This window comes from Haematobia irritans, chromosome 3 (genome assembly GCF_050003625.1).
Source record: "Haematobia irritans isolate KBUSLIRL chromosome 3, ASM5000362v1, whole genome shotgun sequence".
NCBI classification, from domain to species: Eukaryota; Metazoa; Arthropoda; class Insecta; order Diptera; family Muscidae; genus Haematobia; species Haematobia irritans.
Window position 1 is genome coordinate 119,691,646 of NC_134399.1, and position 17,900 is coordinate 119,709,545.

Genomic DNA, 17,900 nt, shown 5'->3' on the forward strand with positions numbered 1-17,900 from the left:
GTAGTTAAGCCCTTTATTGATGCTATATAATTGAGATCAAAAGGACCCATCGTATACTCCTTATCATGATGTTACCCATTTAATTTCTGTGATCTTTTTGCTAAATCGTATGTTGTTTTGGGAAATACCTATAGAAATTAAATCTTTTCTCCATGGAACATTATTATAAATGGTAATCAGTAATCGAGAAAATACTCATTCTAGCTTTCATCTTTAGAGCCGGTGCAAGATTCATATTTAGTGGTGAAAATGGAATGGGGTTTGCTATCCCCAACAAAGGATGAAAATATGACTTTTTTGCTAAAACTTTTTCAACTATAAAGCTAATCATTCAAAACATCAACTCATCCTGTTTTCGTACTTCAAAAATTAACTTTTTCAGCAAAGAGAACGGGAAAATATGACTATTTTTGGCATATATCAATTCGCGAAGAATGAACTACGATTGGTAAAGGCTGGTACTTTGTCAATCTAAATGGATGAAATTTGCTCATTTCATATTTTTAGACTTATCATTGAACTTAAAAGAGAATCCAAAAATTCAGAAGTACGAGAGGTCTTTCCGATGCTATCGCAAATCTTGTTATAAAGCATTTTAAACAATTAGTTGTCAAAAATATTTAATGTAGTCCCGTTAGGCTATAAATGTCAGTTAACAGAAACTAAACTGCAGATATCTTCCCTTCGGTTAACTTTAAGTGAAAAATGCTCAGCATTAATTTTCTAACAAATTACTAATACTTCATGCACATTACACTTCCAAAATCAAATTTAAAAATATTCTTTTGGACGGAACATCATATAGATTTGCTGTTATAACTAACGAGACAGCATCCTTTAGCTAGCAAAAAATTTTCTTTCGAGTGTAGCCAGATTTGCCTTACATGGTTTTACGAGCATAAATATTCTTTCAAACCGTTGCATTACGTTCCGCAATAATTAAGGTCGACTAACGCACTATGCTTTTTGACGTTTGACACTTGCAGCTTGCGTAAGATTTGCGAGAATTTGTTCATTAGTAATTTTCGAAACAAATAGATCCATCAAATATGTTGCGAAACGTCCGTTCCTGTAATTCTCTTGCCGTGAGATTGTACTCCCAAGGAAGTGGAGCTGCAAAGTCATCATCTTCAGCTGCAAAACCAGCCACTTCAAATGTCACTGGTCTAAGTTCGAACTGCGTCAAGCCTTCAAGTGGACCAGTAGGCCCTGGAGCATCGGCCGATAGCCCAAATTATAAGGTTCCAGAATATTTCCTTTTTAACCGATTCTCCTATGCTGAGGCTGAAGTTGAAATGGCGAAATATCGTTGCCCTCAACCATCAGCTTTGAAAAAGTAGATAAATTTAATAGAGAATTTTGTGAAGAAAGCAACAACAACAACATATTGTATATGAATGGAGTTTTATTGATGTGAAAAATAAATCTATATACTAAGAAGCTTTTACATTTTGAAGCTGTATTAGACGATCATTTCCAATTCACGTGCGTAGAATATAGCCTGTTCGGCTAGCTCCACAGATGGTAAAATTTCCTTAGGCTTAACTGTTTTATCATCGACAAAATTATATACGCCATCATTATCCAGATGCCAGTTTCGTTTTTTCCCAAAATTTTTCACTTCATCTGCAGTTTTAAGATTTAGCCTTTTAGCAGAGTCTTGCACGGAGATTTTATCGTAAGCCTTCTCAATGCACCCAGCAATTTCATCCCGTACTGTACACAACAAAATATCCATAAAATAACAGTATATTTCTGAAGGTACACAACTCTATTGAAAGGAAATAAAACAATGATAAATAATTGGAAGAAATAAAGAGAATAAAACTTTACCTTTGCTTGGAATATTTTGTTGTAGCGCCCTTCCATAATATATTGTTCTAGAGCCAAAATTGGACCAATATATTTGTTTGTATGGATGATTTCAGCTGACAAAAGCTCAAGTTCCGTGTGGAATTCTGCAACACGATTGACTGATAGCAAATATAATAGGTTTAATCCCAAAAGTTTAAACATATTTTCGGACTCGCCAATTTGTTTTCTGAAATTAGAAAATAATTCATATTTTATTGTGCATTTATAGTAGGATGTCGAACTCATTTTTAACTTTAATTAGGTTGGAAACAAAAAACAAACAAATTTTTGTTTAATAAATGAGACATGTGTAAGAACGGCGTGAGCTTGGAACTATTTTGGGATTGTTTAAAATCTGTATTGACCGAATTGCTCCGGTAGCCAGCCCCCTTGTCTTATTGTATTTTTAAGGGAAATAATTGGTATGATAAATATAACATGACTGTAAATAGTAGTTAAGGTTGCCAGCAGCTATATTCATAAAAACAAGTTGTGACAAGACAATGCTTAAATATAGAGATAAAATGAATAAACTGGATCACTACGAAACATATCTGTTGTAAGGAGTTTTTTTTTACTGTACAGAGAAGAACGACTATGGATTATTGAAATAGAACACATCCGAACTGTTTTTTGAAAGCGAATCGTTTTTAATCCTTTTTTGAAAGCCAATGTTGACTCATTCAAATACGATAGGGTTGTGGAAGACGTCATAATTAAAATGCATTTGACTTTAAAAGCAAAGAATCCTAATAAGGCAATGTTGGGCACATGATTAGTATAATCAACAGCATCGGGTCCTCTTATCGATGTTAGCAAAGATATTGATTTTTGGTAAGGAAAAAGGACGGTATGGTTATGTAGGCCATTCGTATTGATAGTGCTAATTGGTGGTATCGTTTTCTTGATTATATAGCTTCAGATTACTGGCGGACCTGGAAAACGTTAACTTAAGCAGCCTGCTAATGTTTTTGGAACAATCTGGCTGGTTCAACAGAAGAAAATAATCGAGAAGGTTCAGCGCTAGTTTTAACCGCTGTGCCCATATGTAATAGGTACTTTTAGTTAATGTGGTATCACAATGGACTGAATAGTCTAAGTGAGCCCGAATCTTAATCGGGCTGCCACTTTAACCTAACCTACCTAATGGGTGGTTACTTGATTTGTGAATAATACAATCATAATTATGTGAACAATGTGGCGCACTGTAATCACCCTCTCACGTTTACGGAATTTTTTAAATTCCGTCGATTTGGTCGAAATTAATTCTATAGTGACTACTAGAGTAACTGGAGAATAACTAGTGATAAACCCAAAAAATATGTACATTTCGACTAATATTAAGTTTTTGAACTATATTAGAAGAAAAAATGATTGTCTACAGTCGGAGACCTTGACATTGTAATTGCCTACAGTCGGAGCCTACATAATTTTGAACCCTTATGCCAGTATCCCATTAAAATGATTTTCGTTGATTTTTAAATGGTACTCACTTGTAATCATAGTAATAACATTTAAGTTGAGACATGTATCTTTCAAACGCCGGAATGTCTTTGGTTGCTACACTATATTCGACGGCAATTTCCAAAACGTTTCTTGAGATAACCATTTCAGCTTTTGTAGATGCTACATCTTTAGTTGGTAAAAAAGCTAATTTTGTAAGTGCAACCTAAAATTAAATAAAATTCATTTTATAAATATATTTACACAAAGATATATTTCTGCAAGGCAATGATTTGCAAAACATTAAACTTGATATTTATAGGTTAATATACAAAGTTATACCTTTAACTGATCCAACAGTTGTCCACATTTCTTTAGATTTTGTGGTTTTTTCGACCATTCTGCATGTAATTCTTTGTATAATGCTTCCACACTTTGTAGTTGAGACATTATGGTACTTGGTACACAATATTTTTCAAATGAGAACTGAAAATCCTGAAGAAGGTGTATAAGAATGATTTGCAATTTGTTTTGTTTTAGTGCCTTTTTTGTTTTGTTCCGATAATGACAGCTGTCAATGTCAATATGACAGATACAACTAATAGATTAGTACTTCGTTCTATTACAATTTAGCAGCACAACATGGCGGTATACGTGCAAAATGGCGTGTCTCATATAATAGATGGACCTTTAGAATTGTGATTCCAATGCTGGCATTTCAAGTAGGGTAATATAATGGTGCGTATAGGGATCTATAGTATAAACCAATAATCGATTTTTCGACTATTCGATTATTGACTTTTAATCAAAAATCGATTTTCGATTATTTTCACCAATCAAAATTCGAATATTCGATTTTTCATAATCGAATTTCATAGAAATAATGATTATACAAAATATTCGATGTTATGGTATCTATTTGTCTTTTTGTTAGTGTTATCAACAATAGTTGGTAAGAAATGCCAAAAATTAGTGTTCCAGTCAAACATGTTAATTTTTTTTAAGTTATTTAATATATTTTTAAAATGTTCAATATAATTTTTTTTTTATATTGAACATTTTTTTAACATGTACGTGTCATTTATTATTATTTCCTTAAATATTTGTTTAATATATTTTGAAAATGTTCAATATGAAATTTTCAACATGTAAGAATAACTTATCATTATCTCCCCAAATAATTACCCCTATAAATTCAAGGAAATTGAAAAAAACAAAGGATTAATTTCCACCAAATTGATATTTTATTTTATCAAGTCAACAATAAAAATTCTTATTGGTAATATAATACTATAAGTAAAACTTAAGAAATATATGATAGTCAAAATTAAAAATTAGTTGAAAATCTAAAATCGATTTTGCGATTATTTTAAGGTTAAAAATCGATTTCGACTTTTTTAGATTTTCATGTCAAAATTCGAATAATCGATTAATCGATTTTCGATTAATAGATCCCTAGGTGCGTACCTTTTCATAAGATAACATTTTTGACAATTTTCTTTTTTAGTGTAATCTTAATCAACTCCTAGCGATTTCAACTGCTTAAAATCAGGACTGGCATGTGTTTTATATAAAATTGAAACAGTGAAAAATTGCTTAAAATTTTTGTACTTTTAATTTAGTGATTTTGGTGGAAAACCCGAAAAAAGTACTCATCTTACGCTTCGACCAGATCATAAGTATTTCCGGACGAAATGTCTGTGTTTGTAAAGAATTTTACTGTGTGGCCAATCGATACGACTTGTCGGCGATGACAAATAAATGGGGAAAATCCTTTTTTTTCAATTCAAACATTTATCTTATCAATTAAGCCCTCTTGGACCATACACTGATAGATTTGAAAAAAAAGTACAACAAGCTAAAGAAATTACAAATGCGAAGGAAAAAAATCATAATAACCCAATAAACACAGGATGAGCGTTTTTCAAATGCAACAACTTTTCAGTTTGAGGGTAACTATAATTATCAACATAAATTCAACTTGACTTGAAACAGCTCATATTCAATACATCTTCAAATTGTTTGCGAATTACTTCCAATTTGCCAAAATGTTGACGAAATCTTTGAGAAGGGGTTGAAGATAATATGAGAAAACTTTGACAAAACACTACCCTAAAATGCAACGAAAAAACCATGTGGTTTTCAATACTTGTTTGTGCAACGAAGTTCGTGGTCAATTGAAAGAAATAAAAAACATTTTAGACAAAAAACTGAATTTACTCCAAATAGTTTCTAATAATACGTAAGTGAAAATAAAAAAATGATATGAAACTTTAAGGAAGACACTAAATTATATCTCTTTGCCGAAAACTAAAATTATGGATTCTACGTTCTTTAAAACATTAAAAAGCTGACCGATGAAAAAATGTTGGACAAGTAACTGGAACTGCTTCAAATAGTTTATAATAATTGGTAAGTCAATATGAAAAATTAAATCAACACTTTAGAGAAGTCACTAAATTTAAATCTCATTGCAGAAAACTAAAATATTTGGATGCTGCATTCTTGGAAACATTAAGAGGTTGACCAATGAAAAATGATGGTGGCTTATCGAAAAGAGAAAGTTTCCATAAATCAAAGTACAATGAATTAAACTTGATATTTATGCTTTTCCATATCAACTACTGGGTGATAATTCGCATCACGCCTATAGTTTAATTTACATCGCATCATCGGTTTAATTTGATATTTTGTGAATTGAAATTGCTGGAAATTTATTCTAACTCTCTAGTCATCAAGTTCCTTGCTAATTTCCCGAATTTTAATGAGTTTTACAAGAAATTTGTGACACCAACGTTCTTGAGGAATTTTGTGGGTTTCAATACATTTTGTGCCACGAAGTACGTGGTCAGTTATTTTTATTGACATAAAACTGAAATTAATCCAAAACGGCAATTATAATTGGTAAGTCAAAATAAAAAGTGAAATGAAAACGTAATGGAAATCACAAAACTCGATTGTTTTGCAGAAAACTAAAATCATTGGATGTTATATTCTTGGAAGATGTTGACCGGTGAAAAAATGATGAAGGAAACAACAAAGAAAAGATTCCAGAAAACTTGCAAAGTGCAACCAATTAAAACAAAGTGCAACAGTTCCTAAATCAAGAACTTCTGGATGAAAATGTGCATTACATCAATTTACATTCCGTCATCAGTTTGATATTTTGTGAATTCCTCTTGATGGAATCTATTCTAACACGCAGGCCAGCAAGTTCCTCGATAGTAATTATTTGAAATTGTCAGCATATTAATTAATAATTAATTAATTAATAGTTATGTGACACCAACATTATGGGGGAAATTATACATGAAAAATGTTTAGGTTATTTAAAGTTGTATTGATAGTTTTAGTTATTAATACCTTTAATAAGATAATTATGTTTTGATTGGTATTATAACATATTATTATTTTTATATATTGTTAATGTTATTTTTAATATTATTATATTTTTAACGAAAAAAATTAATAAAATGTACAAAATCACTAGAAATTTAGTGTTGACTTTCAGTAAGAACTGGGATTGACTTTCATGCAAATTGTGGTTAGAAAATATTCGCAGCAATATTAGTTTTTAATTTGTCTCACATTGAAAACTGTTTGAGAAATTATTGAGTAGCAATGCATTTCAATTTGAGGATTACAATTGAGAGATTATTGCTATTGTGTTGAATTTTACTGTTGAGGGTAATGTCTGTTTTTTGTTGAGAACGCGATTTTCTCAACAATTTCTCAACTTGAATATTACCCTAATCCTTTGAAAAAATGTTTGAAAAATTATTGCATTTTAGTATTTTTCAAACGTTTGTGTTTATTGGGAATACTTAAAACTAATGTGAATACAATATTCTCAATAGCTGAAAAACTACACGCACATTTCTTTACCTAAACACCAAAAAAACGCAACACCGCATATGGAGGTAATTATCAGTGATGATACAAAAGCAAAGTTAATTGTTATAATTAAAATACTGAATTAGCTTACTTTTTTTCGTTCCCATAAACATGCAGCAGTATCGATTATGCCTTCGGAATTAACTTATAGCGTGGCCAATATTTAGGATAGGCGACACATTTTTTTCACGACGACAAATACAATAAGATTTCCTCTTTTCTTGTTTCCGAGTGTTTTTGATGGTCAGTATAGCATGATTTTCCATTATTTAAGATTGGTTGAGTTATTTCAAGCATAGACAATAGTACATATATAGATGATCCATCGGTGTCAAACGATGTTTTACATTTCCGAAGGTTAAGAATAAAAGAAGAAAATAAGAGCACGCTTACATTCTCTTTCGTTTTCCTTTTTGTAGTTTGCCAATTTTACACAAAATTAAAACGTTTATGATGCACCAGAGGATTTATAAATAAATTAATATATTAAAAGTTCATGTTTGAACAAAAAATGACCAAAACCGCGAAAATACGAAATTTAATTTTGAGCAGCATTGCTCTTTACGAACAAAACAAAAGCAAATGTACGAAAATTAATGTTTGGGACTGACGAAAAAAATCAAAACAAAATGTCAGAAAATCAATTTTTGGAACTGACACATTTTTTTTTAAGAAACAATATTTATTCTATTGTCTATGATTTCAAGTTAAAAGATTGACCACGTGGCCGACAACAACAATGCCTAGTAAAAGTTTAATAAGCGATGGGAACATTATATGATTTTCCGTCGAGGAATTAGAATAGATTTAAATTCGGCGACACGCCCCTAGCCGTCATGGTATTCCGTCGCGGATTTTGGGCTTCCCATAAGTAATACACGTAAACAAGTGTTGGCCTATCGCTATGGCGACTTGACTGCTAATGCGCTTTACAGACAATCTGTTATTCCGGACGACAATGCTCGTGTCGAACATATCCCATATATTGTACACATGATAAGTTAAGTCCGAAGGCATAATCGATACTGCTGCATGTTTATGGGATCGATAACACATTTACCGAGTATTTAGTCATCGCCGACAAGTCGTATCGATGCGACACATTGTAAGATTCTTTACAAACACCGACATTCCGTCCGGAATAACTGATAGTCTGTAAAGCGTATAAGTCTATATAAATTTGTCTATTCGGCAGCGCACAAAATCAACTTGATGTCATCCAAATGGTAATGAGATTAATTGAACAACCAAACATACAATCAAATTTACATTTCATTAAATTTTCGGAGCTAATTTTTGGAAATTTATTATAGCAATTTGATACTGATCAATTGTGAGTGGAAAGTTCAGATATTTGGCAAAATATACAACAATTTTTAATATTTTTTTCTGATTCAAATCTATATTTTTGATTAATTGGCGGCTAAGTTTGAGTTAAAATGAATCGGCATATTCAGCGGCGGCGTCGACTCGCAAAAACAGGGCAGCGGCGGCTAAAATTGGCGTCGATCGCAAAAACTGAGTGTCAGTTGCTGCTGAAAAAATGGGTCGACATTCTCTGGTTCAAGCCTTAAGGCCAGTATAAGTTCCACTACTGGAAACAAAAATTAAAATAAGAAAAGTTTTTTGCAAAACCTAAAATAACTAATGCTCCGTTCAGACAATATATTTATTAGCTTTTTCCCACTTTTTGATTATTAATGTGATGGGTAACACATTTATCGAAATTTTTGTTATCGCCAACAATTCGTAGCGTTTGGCAACACTGTAAGATTTTTTAAAACAGACATTCCATCCGCATAAACTTATGGTCTGAACGGCGCATTAGGGGGAATGGCCAAAATTATCCGTAATGCGCCATGCAGACTATAGGTGAGTACTAAGTTCGATTTTAGCCGCTAAAGTGAAAATTAAATCAGTTAAAAAGGCATAAAATTATACATATTTATTGCAAATTTTATTATATCTTGATGGGGAATAGCCAAAAGTAAATTTTCACAAAGTTTGTATTCCTTGAAATGGATTATTAAAGGAAAGTAATTGTGAAAAAAATGACGATTTTAGCGGCTAAACTCGAACTTAATACCCACCTTATAAGTTTATCCGGACGACAGTGCTCGTGTCGAACATATCCCAGATGTTGGCCACAACATAAGTTAAGTCTGACGGCATAATCGATACTGCTGCTTGTTAATGGGATCTATAACACATTTATCGAATATTTAGTAATCGCCGACAATTAGTATTGATTGGCCACATTGTAAGATTCTTTTCAAAAACAGGCATTCCGTCCGGAGTGCCTTAAATTAGTGTGAATGCATGGCAAATTTTGTATTTTTTAAGTAATAAAAACTTAAAAAATTAAAATAAAGAATGATGTTTTTCTTTCAAGAATTTGCCACAAATTAATCCTTGCACTAAGTAAGATGGCGTTTTCAACTCGAAAAACTTAGTGGAATTTGATTCTAAACTCCGCACACATTATTACAATACAAATAAAAATTGCAATGTAATTAATTTAACTATTTTTTTATATAGAGTTTTACTGGGAGAAGTCCAACATAGACGCTCAGGTACTTGCTAAGAGAAATATGTTTATTGTCCTTGAAGGCTTTATATTATTGTATGATTCAATAAATAAATAAATAGATGACCAAAACACATATGACAGAACGCATTTTCATCACTGTACTCTTTTTAGTACCTAGTGCCATAAATACATCTTCATCATCCCTGCTTAACAAATCTATTACAAAAAGCGACTAAGTGTATGCTTGACATTGTACGTAGCAATTTCCCAAATTCAACAAATAATTTTATTATTTAATAGAGTGTTTAGGTGTTCTTAAGAAAAAAATAAACTCTCATTGTATATTCAACCGTGAGCAATAAGAAAATTAATCTAAAGTGGATATGAAATTCGTGTCAAATAAATAATTGACATTTTTGTTGGCCTTTCGGCGGGGTACAAGCTTGGTGTGAAAGTTTGTGTTGCCGAAAGAAAAGTAGACGAACAAGAGTGAATTGTTGGCCATTTGGAATTTGGTGGAGGCATTTTTTTTAATATATGTAATATTTTTCTGTGTGGACAAATATCAGTGGAAAAACGGAATATTCTTTTAATTAAACGTAAGTGTGACATTGTTTTTATATCACAGTTGCTTCATTTGGGTATTGTGAAAATTCCGCGCTATAGAATAAAACGTTCAATGTGTTGCAAGATTTCATACATGGGAAGAGCGTTTACTTTTTTGTGTGCGATTTTAGTGGTCTATTGTTTGTTGTGACTGTACATGGAGAAAAAATAATACTGGGGCTTCAATCTAAGATTACCGCCAGCTTCATATTACAGTGTAAGAATTATTCCGTTTGCTGGATATTTTTTCTAAAATACATCCTAATATATAATTTCATTGAAGAATGTCTGATAATCTAGTTTACGGGTGGCGGGTGGTGTATAAAGTAAAACTCCCGCCATTTCAGTTCACTATAGTGTTGCCAGATTATTATTTTAATTAGGAAAACTATTTTGGGATGTTTGCAAATTCCTATGGTAAACAACTATAGTACTACCATCGATTGTCTTTAGACTGTGTGTAGTTATTGATAAGGCTCCACAAAAATGAAGCAATTTTTAAAATTTGTGTTAATTAATTGAAATGAAATACTGCAATTTCTTCATTATATCGAAATGCATTTCTTTAATTTTGCTTGTTTTTACTATTCCAGATCATATATGATTTCCTGATGTAAAAAAATGCGTGTTGGAAAAAAATTAAACATTTTGGACACAAAGAAGACTCGCTCCTGTGTAGTGCGTTTAGAAAAGCTACCATATAAATCATCTCCCACTCCTTCACCACCAATAAGAAAATCCTTAAATACTCAAGATCACATAAGGAGAGGAGTGGGTCCAGTAAAACGTCGCTCCGATCCTAGTTTGACTGGTAGTAGTACGGGAGTAACTCCCAAACTGGTTGCATCTGTAACGCCATCAAGAGAGGGAAGTAATATTAAAGGAGCTCCGGGAAAACGAGCAGTGGGTGACGGCAACGATATATCCACTCCAAAAGTACTTCTTCAAAAGCAACAAGCAGCAAATATATCGGCAATGCGTTCTAATCAAAAAGTGAAATTAATATCAAGAACTAATAAAACTTTTTCGCCAAGGACTGTCACTGCAAAGGCTTCCACACCCGTTAGAGATGAAACACCAACCCCAACTATAGCGTCTGGAAGGTCTCGTAGGGCAATAAAGCCAAATCCAAAATATGCCAGTGAAGATATGGTTACTCCAAAGATGGTGCGAAACGTTGCTGGAGCGGCGAACTCTTGGAAAACAGCCTCAGAAGTAGATGGGAAGCATCGAAAAAATTCCACCTCTTCTGATGATTTCTACAATCGTAATTCGGAAGGTGAAGCTGATTCTCAAAACGAATATACAAAGGGCGACAAGGCCTATCGAGTGGACGAGAAAGAAGAGGAGGCGTTGGATTCGGATATATCTGACATAGAAGAAGAGATAGCAAAGCGTAGCCCAAGGGGAAGACTTAAAGGTAGAAAGTCTGATTTATCTGCAAAGCAAGGTCAAAACTCAATAAAAACGCCTACACAAACACCTAATGCTAATATTAAGCGTTTATTTACCAAACCAGGCTCTACTGGCCGAAATGCCCCTTCGCATCTACAACAGCTAAGACGTTCGCTGCAGTCTGCAAATACTCAACGCAATCAAAGTTTCCTAGCTGGAAGTTCCGTGGCACATAAACGTAAACTGGTTGACCCAAATGATAGCGATAGCGATAATTCATATACGGTAGCATCTAAACAAATGTTGGTTACAACCTCATCGGGTCTTAAAGTTCGTATGCCGGTTAAAGAAAATTCTTCACAAGGAACATCGCAAACAAACAAAATCCAGCGGCCGCTGCATGGTCAAAAAATGAGCAATAGTATTGAAGGAAGAACTCAAGTAAATAGTGAAAATAAAAATCATACACAACCGCAATTTATTGCTAAAAGAAGGATAATAGACCCAAGCAAAATAACCCAGCAAGATACTCCAAATTCTAAAATGGTAATGAGAACGCTAGTGAATCGACAAGGTCAGCAGACGCCAGCCAATAACAATAGAAGTGTTATTTCAAACAAATCCATTACTCAAGCAGCACAAACAGGCCAACAAAAGTCATCAATGGGAATGGCAAACGCCACAAATGCTCTCAATAGAACGCGAACTAGCTCACCCAAACCATTAGGAAGAAAAGAGAGTACGAGTTCTACATCAAAGCTGTTGACCTCCATAACTCCAAAGTCTTCTCCCCCATCAACGAATGCACACCAGCAACAACAAAAGAAATTGCCAACAAAGCCTATCGAAAAATTAAAATCTGCATTGGCTTCAACAATTTCACCAGCTACCAATTCACAACAATCAAAACAATCTTCACAAAAAAATAATCAAACAACAACTGAAACATCGACCCCAATTGCAACAGCAGCAACTGCCCAAAATGTTGTATCTATCAATGATGATTCTCCCAATTCCACAATGGATGATTTTGAGACAATGCCTACATTTACAATTGTCAATGTGAATGATATCATTAACAAAAAAGGCGATGTACTCATAACAAAGTCAAAAAACGACACTGAAGAAACCGATCAACCGACAGTACTGGAATTCACCGATAGTATTACACTAGACGACGATGAAGATGATGATGGAGACGATGAGGATGAAGATCGCAATGATGCTAAAATGCAGAAAGGAAGAAGCAATAAACGCGAAGTTTATCCGAAGAAAGATAATAAATCTCCCTCAGCGAAGATCAGCAAGGGTGTCGATGGAGATAAAAGGAAATTGCCAGTTAACCGCAATACAAATACCGATAACACTAGGAGGCAACAACAATCTACCAACGTAGCTTCCACATTACCTCCGGCTAATTCAAAGGCTACGGCGTCGAGTAACAAACCACAAATTCTTAACCATAAAATTGGCCTACGAAATAATGCCCGTGTTTCTTCGAAAAACAGTGCTCCTTTACCAACAACCAATCAGAAACCTGCCCCTCGCATATTGAATTCTGTAGTGGCTAAAAAAACTCAGCCCGTTAAACCAATGATAACAAACCTTGATGACTCAGCGGAGGAAAGTTTTCCGTTATCATTGGACGAAGAGGAGAGTGATGATGAGACGGAAGTTAAATCATTCGAACCACGAAGAGAACAACCCAAAAGAAATGTAAAGATGCCCTTAGCTTTGGATGCAACAGAAGTTACTGATTCTGAAATTTCGGAAACTGAAGAAGTACCCAAGACATTATCACCCAAAAATAATTCGAAATCAACTCTTGAAACTTCGTCTAAATCTACGTCGCCAGTCCAAAGAAAAAAACGCCTGCCGAATACTCGAAATTCCCCAACAATCGTAACCAACAATAAGAAACGGGTACTGACACCAACAGCTGCGAAAGAAAATTCGCTGGCAGCTACCAATGTGCAGGCTAGCGATCAAAAGTCACCATCTGTAGATATCACGCCTCCATTACGTAAACAACCGGTCGAAAAAGTTGTCATATCCAAGCAAGGTGACAAAATCATTAAGAAGATTACATGTTTCGAGACATGGTATGTTATCAATATTCCTTTGGAACCCCAAAAGCAACCACCGGTAAAAAACCAACTAGATTTGCCGTTAATAAATTTGGCTAATAACGCTCAATGTATACACCTACCATCAGATCTATGGAGCTGCAAAGTAACACTCTATGAGCTCTCCGCTACGACTCTAGCAAAAAGTACATTCGTTACATACACAGGAAGCTTAGAAGAATACAATATAAATGAAGAGGATCGTGCTAAATATCAACCATCATGTGTTATGTTCAGGCGTTCTATTGAAAATCGTGAACAATCACGTATGCCTTATGATCGCGCTGTAATATTTAAGAACAAGACATTCTCTACCAACATTGATGGTAAAAACATACGTCTTGTGGGCGCTCCCAGCATTATAAATAGTGAAAAGGATATAGAAATACTGCTGGACGTTGTTGATGGATTAACTTTGCAAAGCGAGTTTATAGAAAATGCTGCATTCATACAGTAATGTCAATTATAATTGACTATCGCTATTTTATTCGCAACACAACAACATTGCCTCCACAGCAATTTTAAATTCATGAGCTCTTATGAGTAGAGAAAAGGTTTGGTGAATAATTGTATCTCGAAACAGTTTTAGTTATTTATTTTACTTACACAAAGAATGAAATTGATACAATTTTGGATTTGTTTTTCAATTGTAATCAGATTTCATGTCAATTTAGATTTGAAATTAAGTAATAGGAATAATGCTAAATCAAAAGGCTTTGAAATATTCTTCTATTTAAATTTTTGGCATTTACCGGAATTCGTTTCGAGATATTGCTGTGGAGGCAGTGAATTCTGCAAAATCAGCTTATTTTAAATACATTACTACGTCATACAGTAGTATAGAATTACAAATTATCTTTCTATTTATTGAAAATTATCACTTCCTTGATTTTGTTACACTTGTTTTTTTTTAATGAGAACATTTTTAGTTGTAGCATATAGTATAAAGATATTTGTAGGTTTAATAATAAGGATACATTTAAAATTAAATATTTTAAAGAGGAATATGTAATTGAATTACGTAAATTTAAGGATGCGTTGTAAATTCCCTAAAGGTAAACAAATAAAACAAAAATAATAATAATATATTGTTAAAGTATGTTGACATTGTAATAAAGACTAAAATTAGTAATAATAATAAATCTTTTTCAAGTGTAAAAAAACCTAAATCCTACATTTGTTTTGTAAAATTTCTCACACTTTCTTAGAATCCTGTAAAGAATTAATTTACAGCACATTTCAAATAACAACCAGTTTCACTTCACCCAAGATAATAATTTTAATTTTTTAATATTAAATTGATAGAAAGTAGTAAATGAGCATTTGCTCACATTTCATTGTATAAAGAGAAATTTTATGAATTTTTTTAAAAAGCTAATTGCAATAGAATGTAGTTTTTTTTTCTCTTCAATTGCAATCGTTTTTCTTCACATCATATGTTTTAAATTTAGTTCATATTATAACGGTTTAAATATACGCCCCTTAAACCCTCTTTAATACAAAGTCTCAAAACATTGTTTTTGCAGTTTTATTTGTATGTAAAATATGGAAATTTTCTAAATAAAGTGTTTAAATAACGTACCGTTTTTTTGTTTTTAATCTGGCATCTCTTATATTTTTTCAAACTGGTAATGTATTAGAACTTTATATGGGTACACGGAGAAAAATGTATATCGAGACCACAATTTACGACGGGTCGTTTACACGTACAGATGGGTTATGTGAAAATTCAACGGGTTTTCTCAAATGAACAGTCATTCATAGCCGATAAGCCAACATGATTACATGCTAAAGTACGAGTATTTAATTACGAAAGATTTTGTATTGATAACTGAATAAATAAATGTTAAATGAATTGGCTTGAACTTGTACAAATAATTTTTCTCAAGATGGTCTTAACAATTGTGAGATTTCTTGGTTTTTCGTTCTTTTATTGTGGTAAATGTTTCAATTACGCTTTTTGCAAAGAAACCAAAAATATGATACTGAGAGCTCTGTGTGGAACATTCAGGTATACAGAAAAAAATATTTTTGTCTTCAATCACGAAATTTGTTGATTCAATTAATTTTTAATTGAAATTTCTTCAATCACAGAAATGATAGTATCAATCACCAACGTCAATTAAAAAATTAATTGATCCAATTAAAACTTTAATTGTCACTATTAACTTCTGTGACTGATTTTTATTCATATTCATCTTTATTTAATCAAACCGAGCCCATGCGGACTATATGTTGATAGATAATACAAGTGATTACAGGTATTTGCTTGAAATGATAAAACTAACTAATACATATTTTAAAAACACTAAGTGAAAAATACTATAATAAAACGAAATATATATGAAAATTATGAAAATAAAAACAAAGAAAGGCTAAATATGATGTTTAAAACTAATATACTAAAACCTAACGCACACTTTTATAAAAAAATAATTGAATTCAATTGAAAAATTTGTCAAACCAATTAACCAAACCAAATTGAAAAATTTGTCAAACCAATAATTAAATTTTTTTAGAATTCAATTAAAATTTTAATCGCAAAATTTTTTGTGTAGGGTCAATTTACAGTTGGAGGCAAACATCTCTAACGAATGAGGACAAAAGAAACTAGCATCATTAAGTTTGTAGGTTTAAAATCCCAAACACGTTTCCACTGAACGCACTCCCACCGTCGTTATGTGATGGTAAAAAGGTATCTTGTGTAGGGCAAAAAATTAAAGTCGGCAATATTCATAAAACGCAAATAAAGTATTTCACATAACAAGAAAAAATGCACATATAATTAAAACGTAGAATGGAAGAGGAATGCAATATTTTGCAAATTTATGAAAAGTCTGATAAAATCGTTTCTATAAGTGATGTCAAATACTGAGTGGTTAGTGCTATTCTATAAGAAGTAGAATCAAGAAATAATTACTCAACTTCCCATTTGATTTCATACTTATCAGAATTTCGATAGATTTACCCGTAAATTTAAAACAAATATCTTTGGGCACATTTATGGAGACCTAATTAATGGGACCTATACAATGATAGAAAAATTAGTTTATTTTCATTGCTATATTTTCTAATACCTCATACACATTACACTTTCAAACTGTCATTTGCTCACAAAACAAGAGGATTTGAACACTTTTAGGCCTAGTTCGAAACCAAAACGTTTTACTAACATTGGAAAAATTTGACGTAAATCGAGGTGAGAATAATTTCACTGGCACAGGGGCTAGAAAAAAAAATTTGGCATTTGTTGAAAATTCTTGACATTGACGACATCAGATGGCTTGGCTTGTTTTGATTATCTCAAAATAAATAAAAAATAATTTTATTTGTTAAAGAAATGAGTAGAGTAAACTAGCAATTGATATCTCACCATAGTTAATTGAAATCTCACCATAGTAAAATGTTTCGATTTCGAACAGGTTCTTAGTAGATTTCGAGCATAATGTGAATGAGCTAATATAAAATAACCAAAATTATAACTAAAAAACTTGATTAAATCCAGATGAGTTAAATTATTTGCATCAAGTGTGTTAAATTTTTAAGTCGAACTATTTCAATAAACTAACCGCGCATATCGAAAATCTAGCATAGTTTCGACCTTTAAATGATAACAATCATTTCGAATCACAAACTTTTTTAATAGTAAAAATTCAACTCACGGCTTTACTATGAATTTTTCAGTTTCATAGCGTTTTGCCCACAATTTTAAAATGTAGTAAAATTTAATGGTCATATAGGAGGACAAACTGCGCGAGATCGATTCGAGTGGTGATGCATCCATCGGCCGTCCTAGTGCCAATACTTTCACATAGAAATTGGGGCAAATACATATAATCCTGAAAAATATTTTGCGACCCTCATGAGTTCTGGCTCACAGCCTTGGTCGACACAAGGAATCTTCCCTTCTCCAATGACTGCAATCGTCCAATACCTTAATTATATGTATATAAAGCACTCATGTTACAGTAGAAATAATCAAAAACAAAAAAATTATAACGATAAATTTCGACCGTTCTGAATTTTTGTAGTAATTTTTATTGTTTTCATGA

The 17,900-nt window shown here is 32.5% G+C and overlaps 3 protein-coding genes and 1 long non-coding RNA gene across 5 annotated transcripts; 3 read left to right on the forward strand and 1 right to left on the reverse strand.

Moving 5' to 3' along the window:
* Window positions 1-964: 964 nt before the first annotated feature.
* Window positions 965-1,447, forward strand: NdufV3 (NADH:ubiquinone oxidoreductase subunit V3). Its single transcript, XM_075298854.1, has one exon. The coding sequence runs from the start codon at window positions 1,050-1,052 to the stop codon at window positions 1,338-1,340; it is 291 nt and encodes a 96-aa protein (XP_075154969.1). The 5' UTR covers window positions 965-1,049; the 3' UTR covers window positions 1,341-1,447.
* On the reverse strand, window positions 1,386-3,868 carry Rpn12 (regulatory particle non-ATPase 12). Its single transcript, XM_075298853.1, has 4 exons — window positions 3,640-3,868; window positions 3,348-3,523; window positions 1,834-2,041; window positions 1,386-1,771 (listed from the first exon to the last, which is right to left on the reverse strand). The coding sequence occupies exons 1-4, from the start codon at window positions 3,745-3,747 to the stop codon at window positions 1,463-1,465; spliced, it is 801 nt and encodes a 266-aa protein (XP_075154968.1). The 5' UTR covers window positions 3,748-3,868; the 3' UTR covers window positions 1,386-1,462.
* Window positions 3,869-5,199: 1,331 nt separating this feature from the next.
* Window positions 5,200-6,790, forward strand: LOC142228426 (uncharacterized). Its single transcript, XR_012720163.1, has 3 exons — window positions 5,200-5,709; window positions 5,775-6,201; window positions 6,266-6,790. It is a non-coding gene; the product is annotated as an uncharacterized LOC142228426 (long non-coding RNA).
* Window positions 6,791-9,949: 3,159 nt separating this feature from the next.
* LOC142228459 (uncharacterized) lies at window positions 9,950-15,017 on the forward strand. 2 transcript variants are annotated; one of them, XM_075298894.1, is made up of 2 exons: window positions 9,950-10,320; window positions 10,921-15,017. In XM_075298894.1, exon 2 carries the CDS (start codon window positions 10,949-10,951, stop codon window positions 14,303-14,305), a length of 3,357 nt encoding a protein of 1,118 aa, XP_075155009.1. In that variant the 5' UTR covers window positions 9,950-10,320; window positions 10,921-10,948; the 3' UTR covers window positions 14,306-15,017. The 2 variants fall into 2 exon arrangements, with proteins under 2 accessions (XP_075155009.1, XP_075155010.1); XM_075298895.1 differs by lacking the exon at window positions 9,950-10,320 and adding an exon at window positions 10,529-10,544.
* The last annotated feature ends 2,883 nt before the right edge of the window (window positions 15,018-17,900 follow it).

Excerpts from the sequence above, each read along its gene's own strand:
- NdufV3 (XM_075298854.1), top strand. The coding sequence starts at position 1,050 with ATGTTGCGAAACGTCCGTTCCTGTAATTCTCTTGCCGTGAGATTGTAC.
- Rpn12 (XM_075298853.1), bottom strand. The coding sequence starts at position 3,747 with ATGTCTCAACTACAAAGTGTGGAAGCATTATACAAAGAATTACATGCA. Across the intron at positions 2,042-3,347 it reads TGTTATTACTATGATTACAA|AAAACAAATTGGCGAGTCCG; the intron begins GTGAGTACCATT and ends TTCTAATTTCAG. Across the intron at positions 1,772-1,833 it reads ACAAAATATTCCAAGCAAAG|AGTTGTGTACCTTCAGAAAT; the intron begins GTAAAGTTTTAT and ends TCCTTTCAATAG.
- LOC142228459 (XM_075298894.1), top strand. The coding sequence starts at position 10,949 with ATGCGTGTTGGAAAAAAATTAAACATTTTGGACACAAAGAAGACTCGC.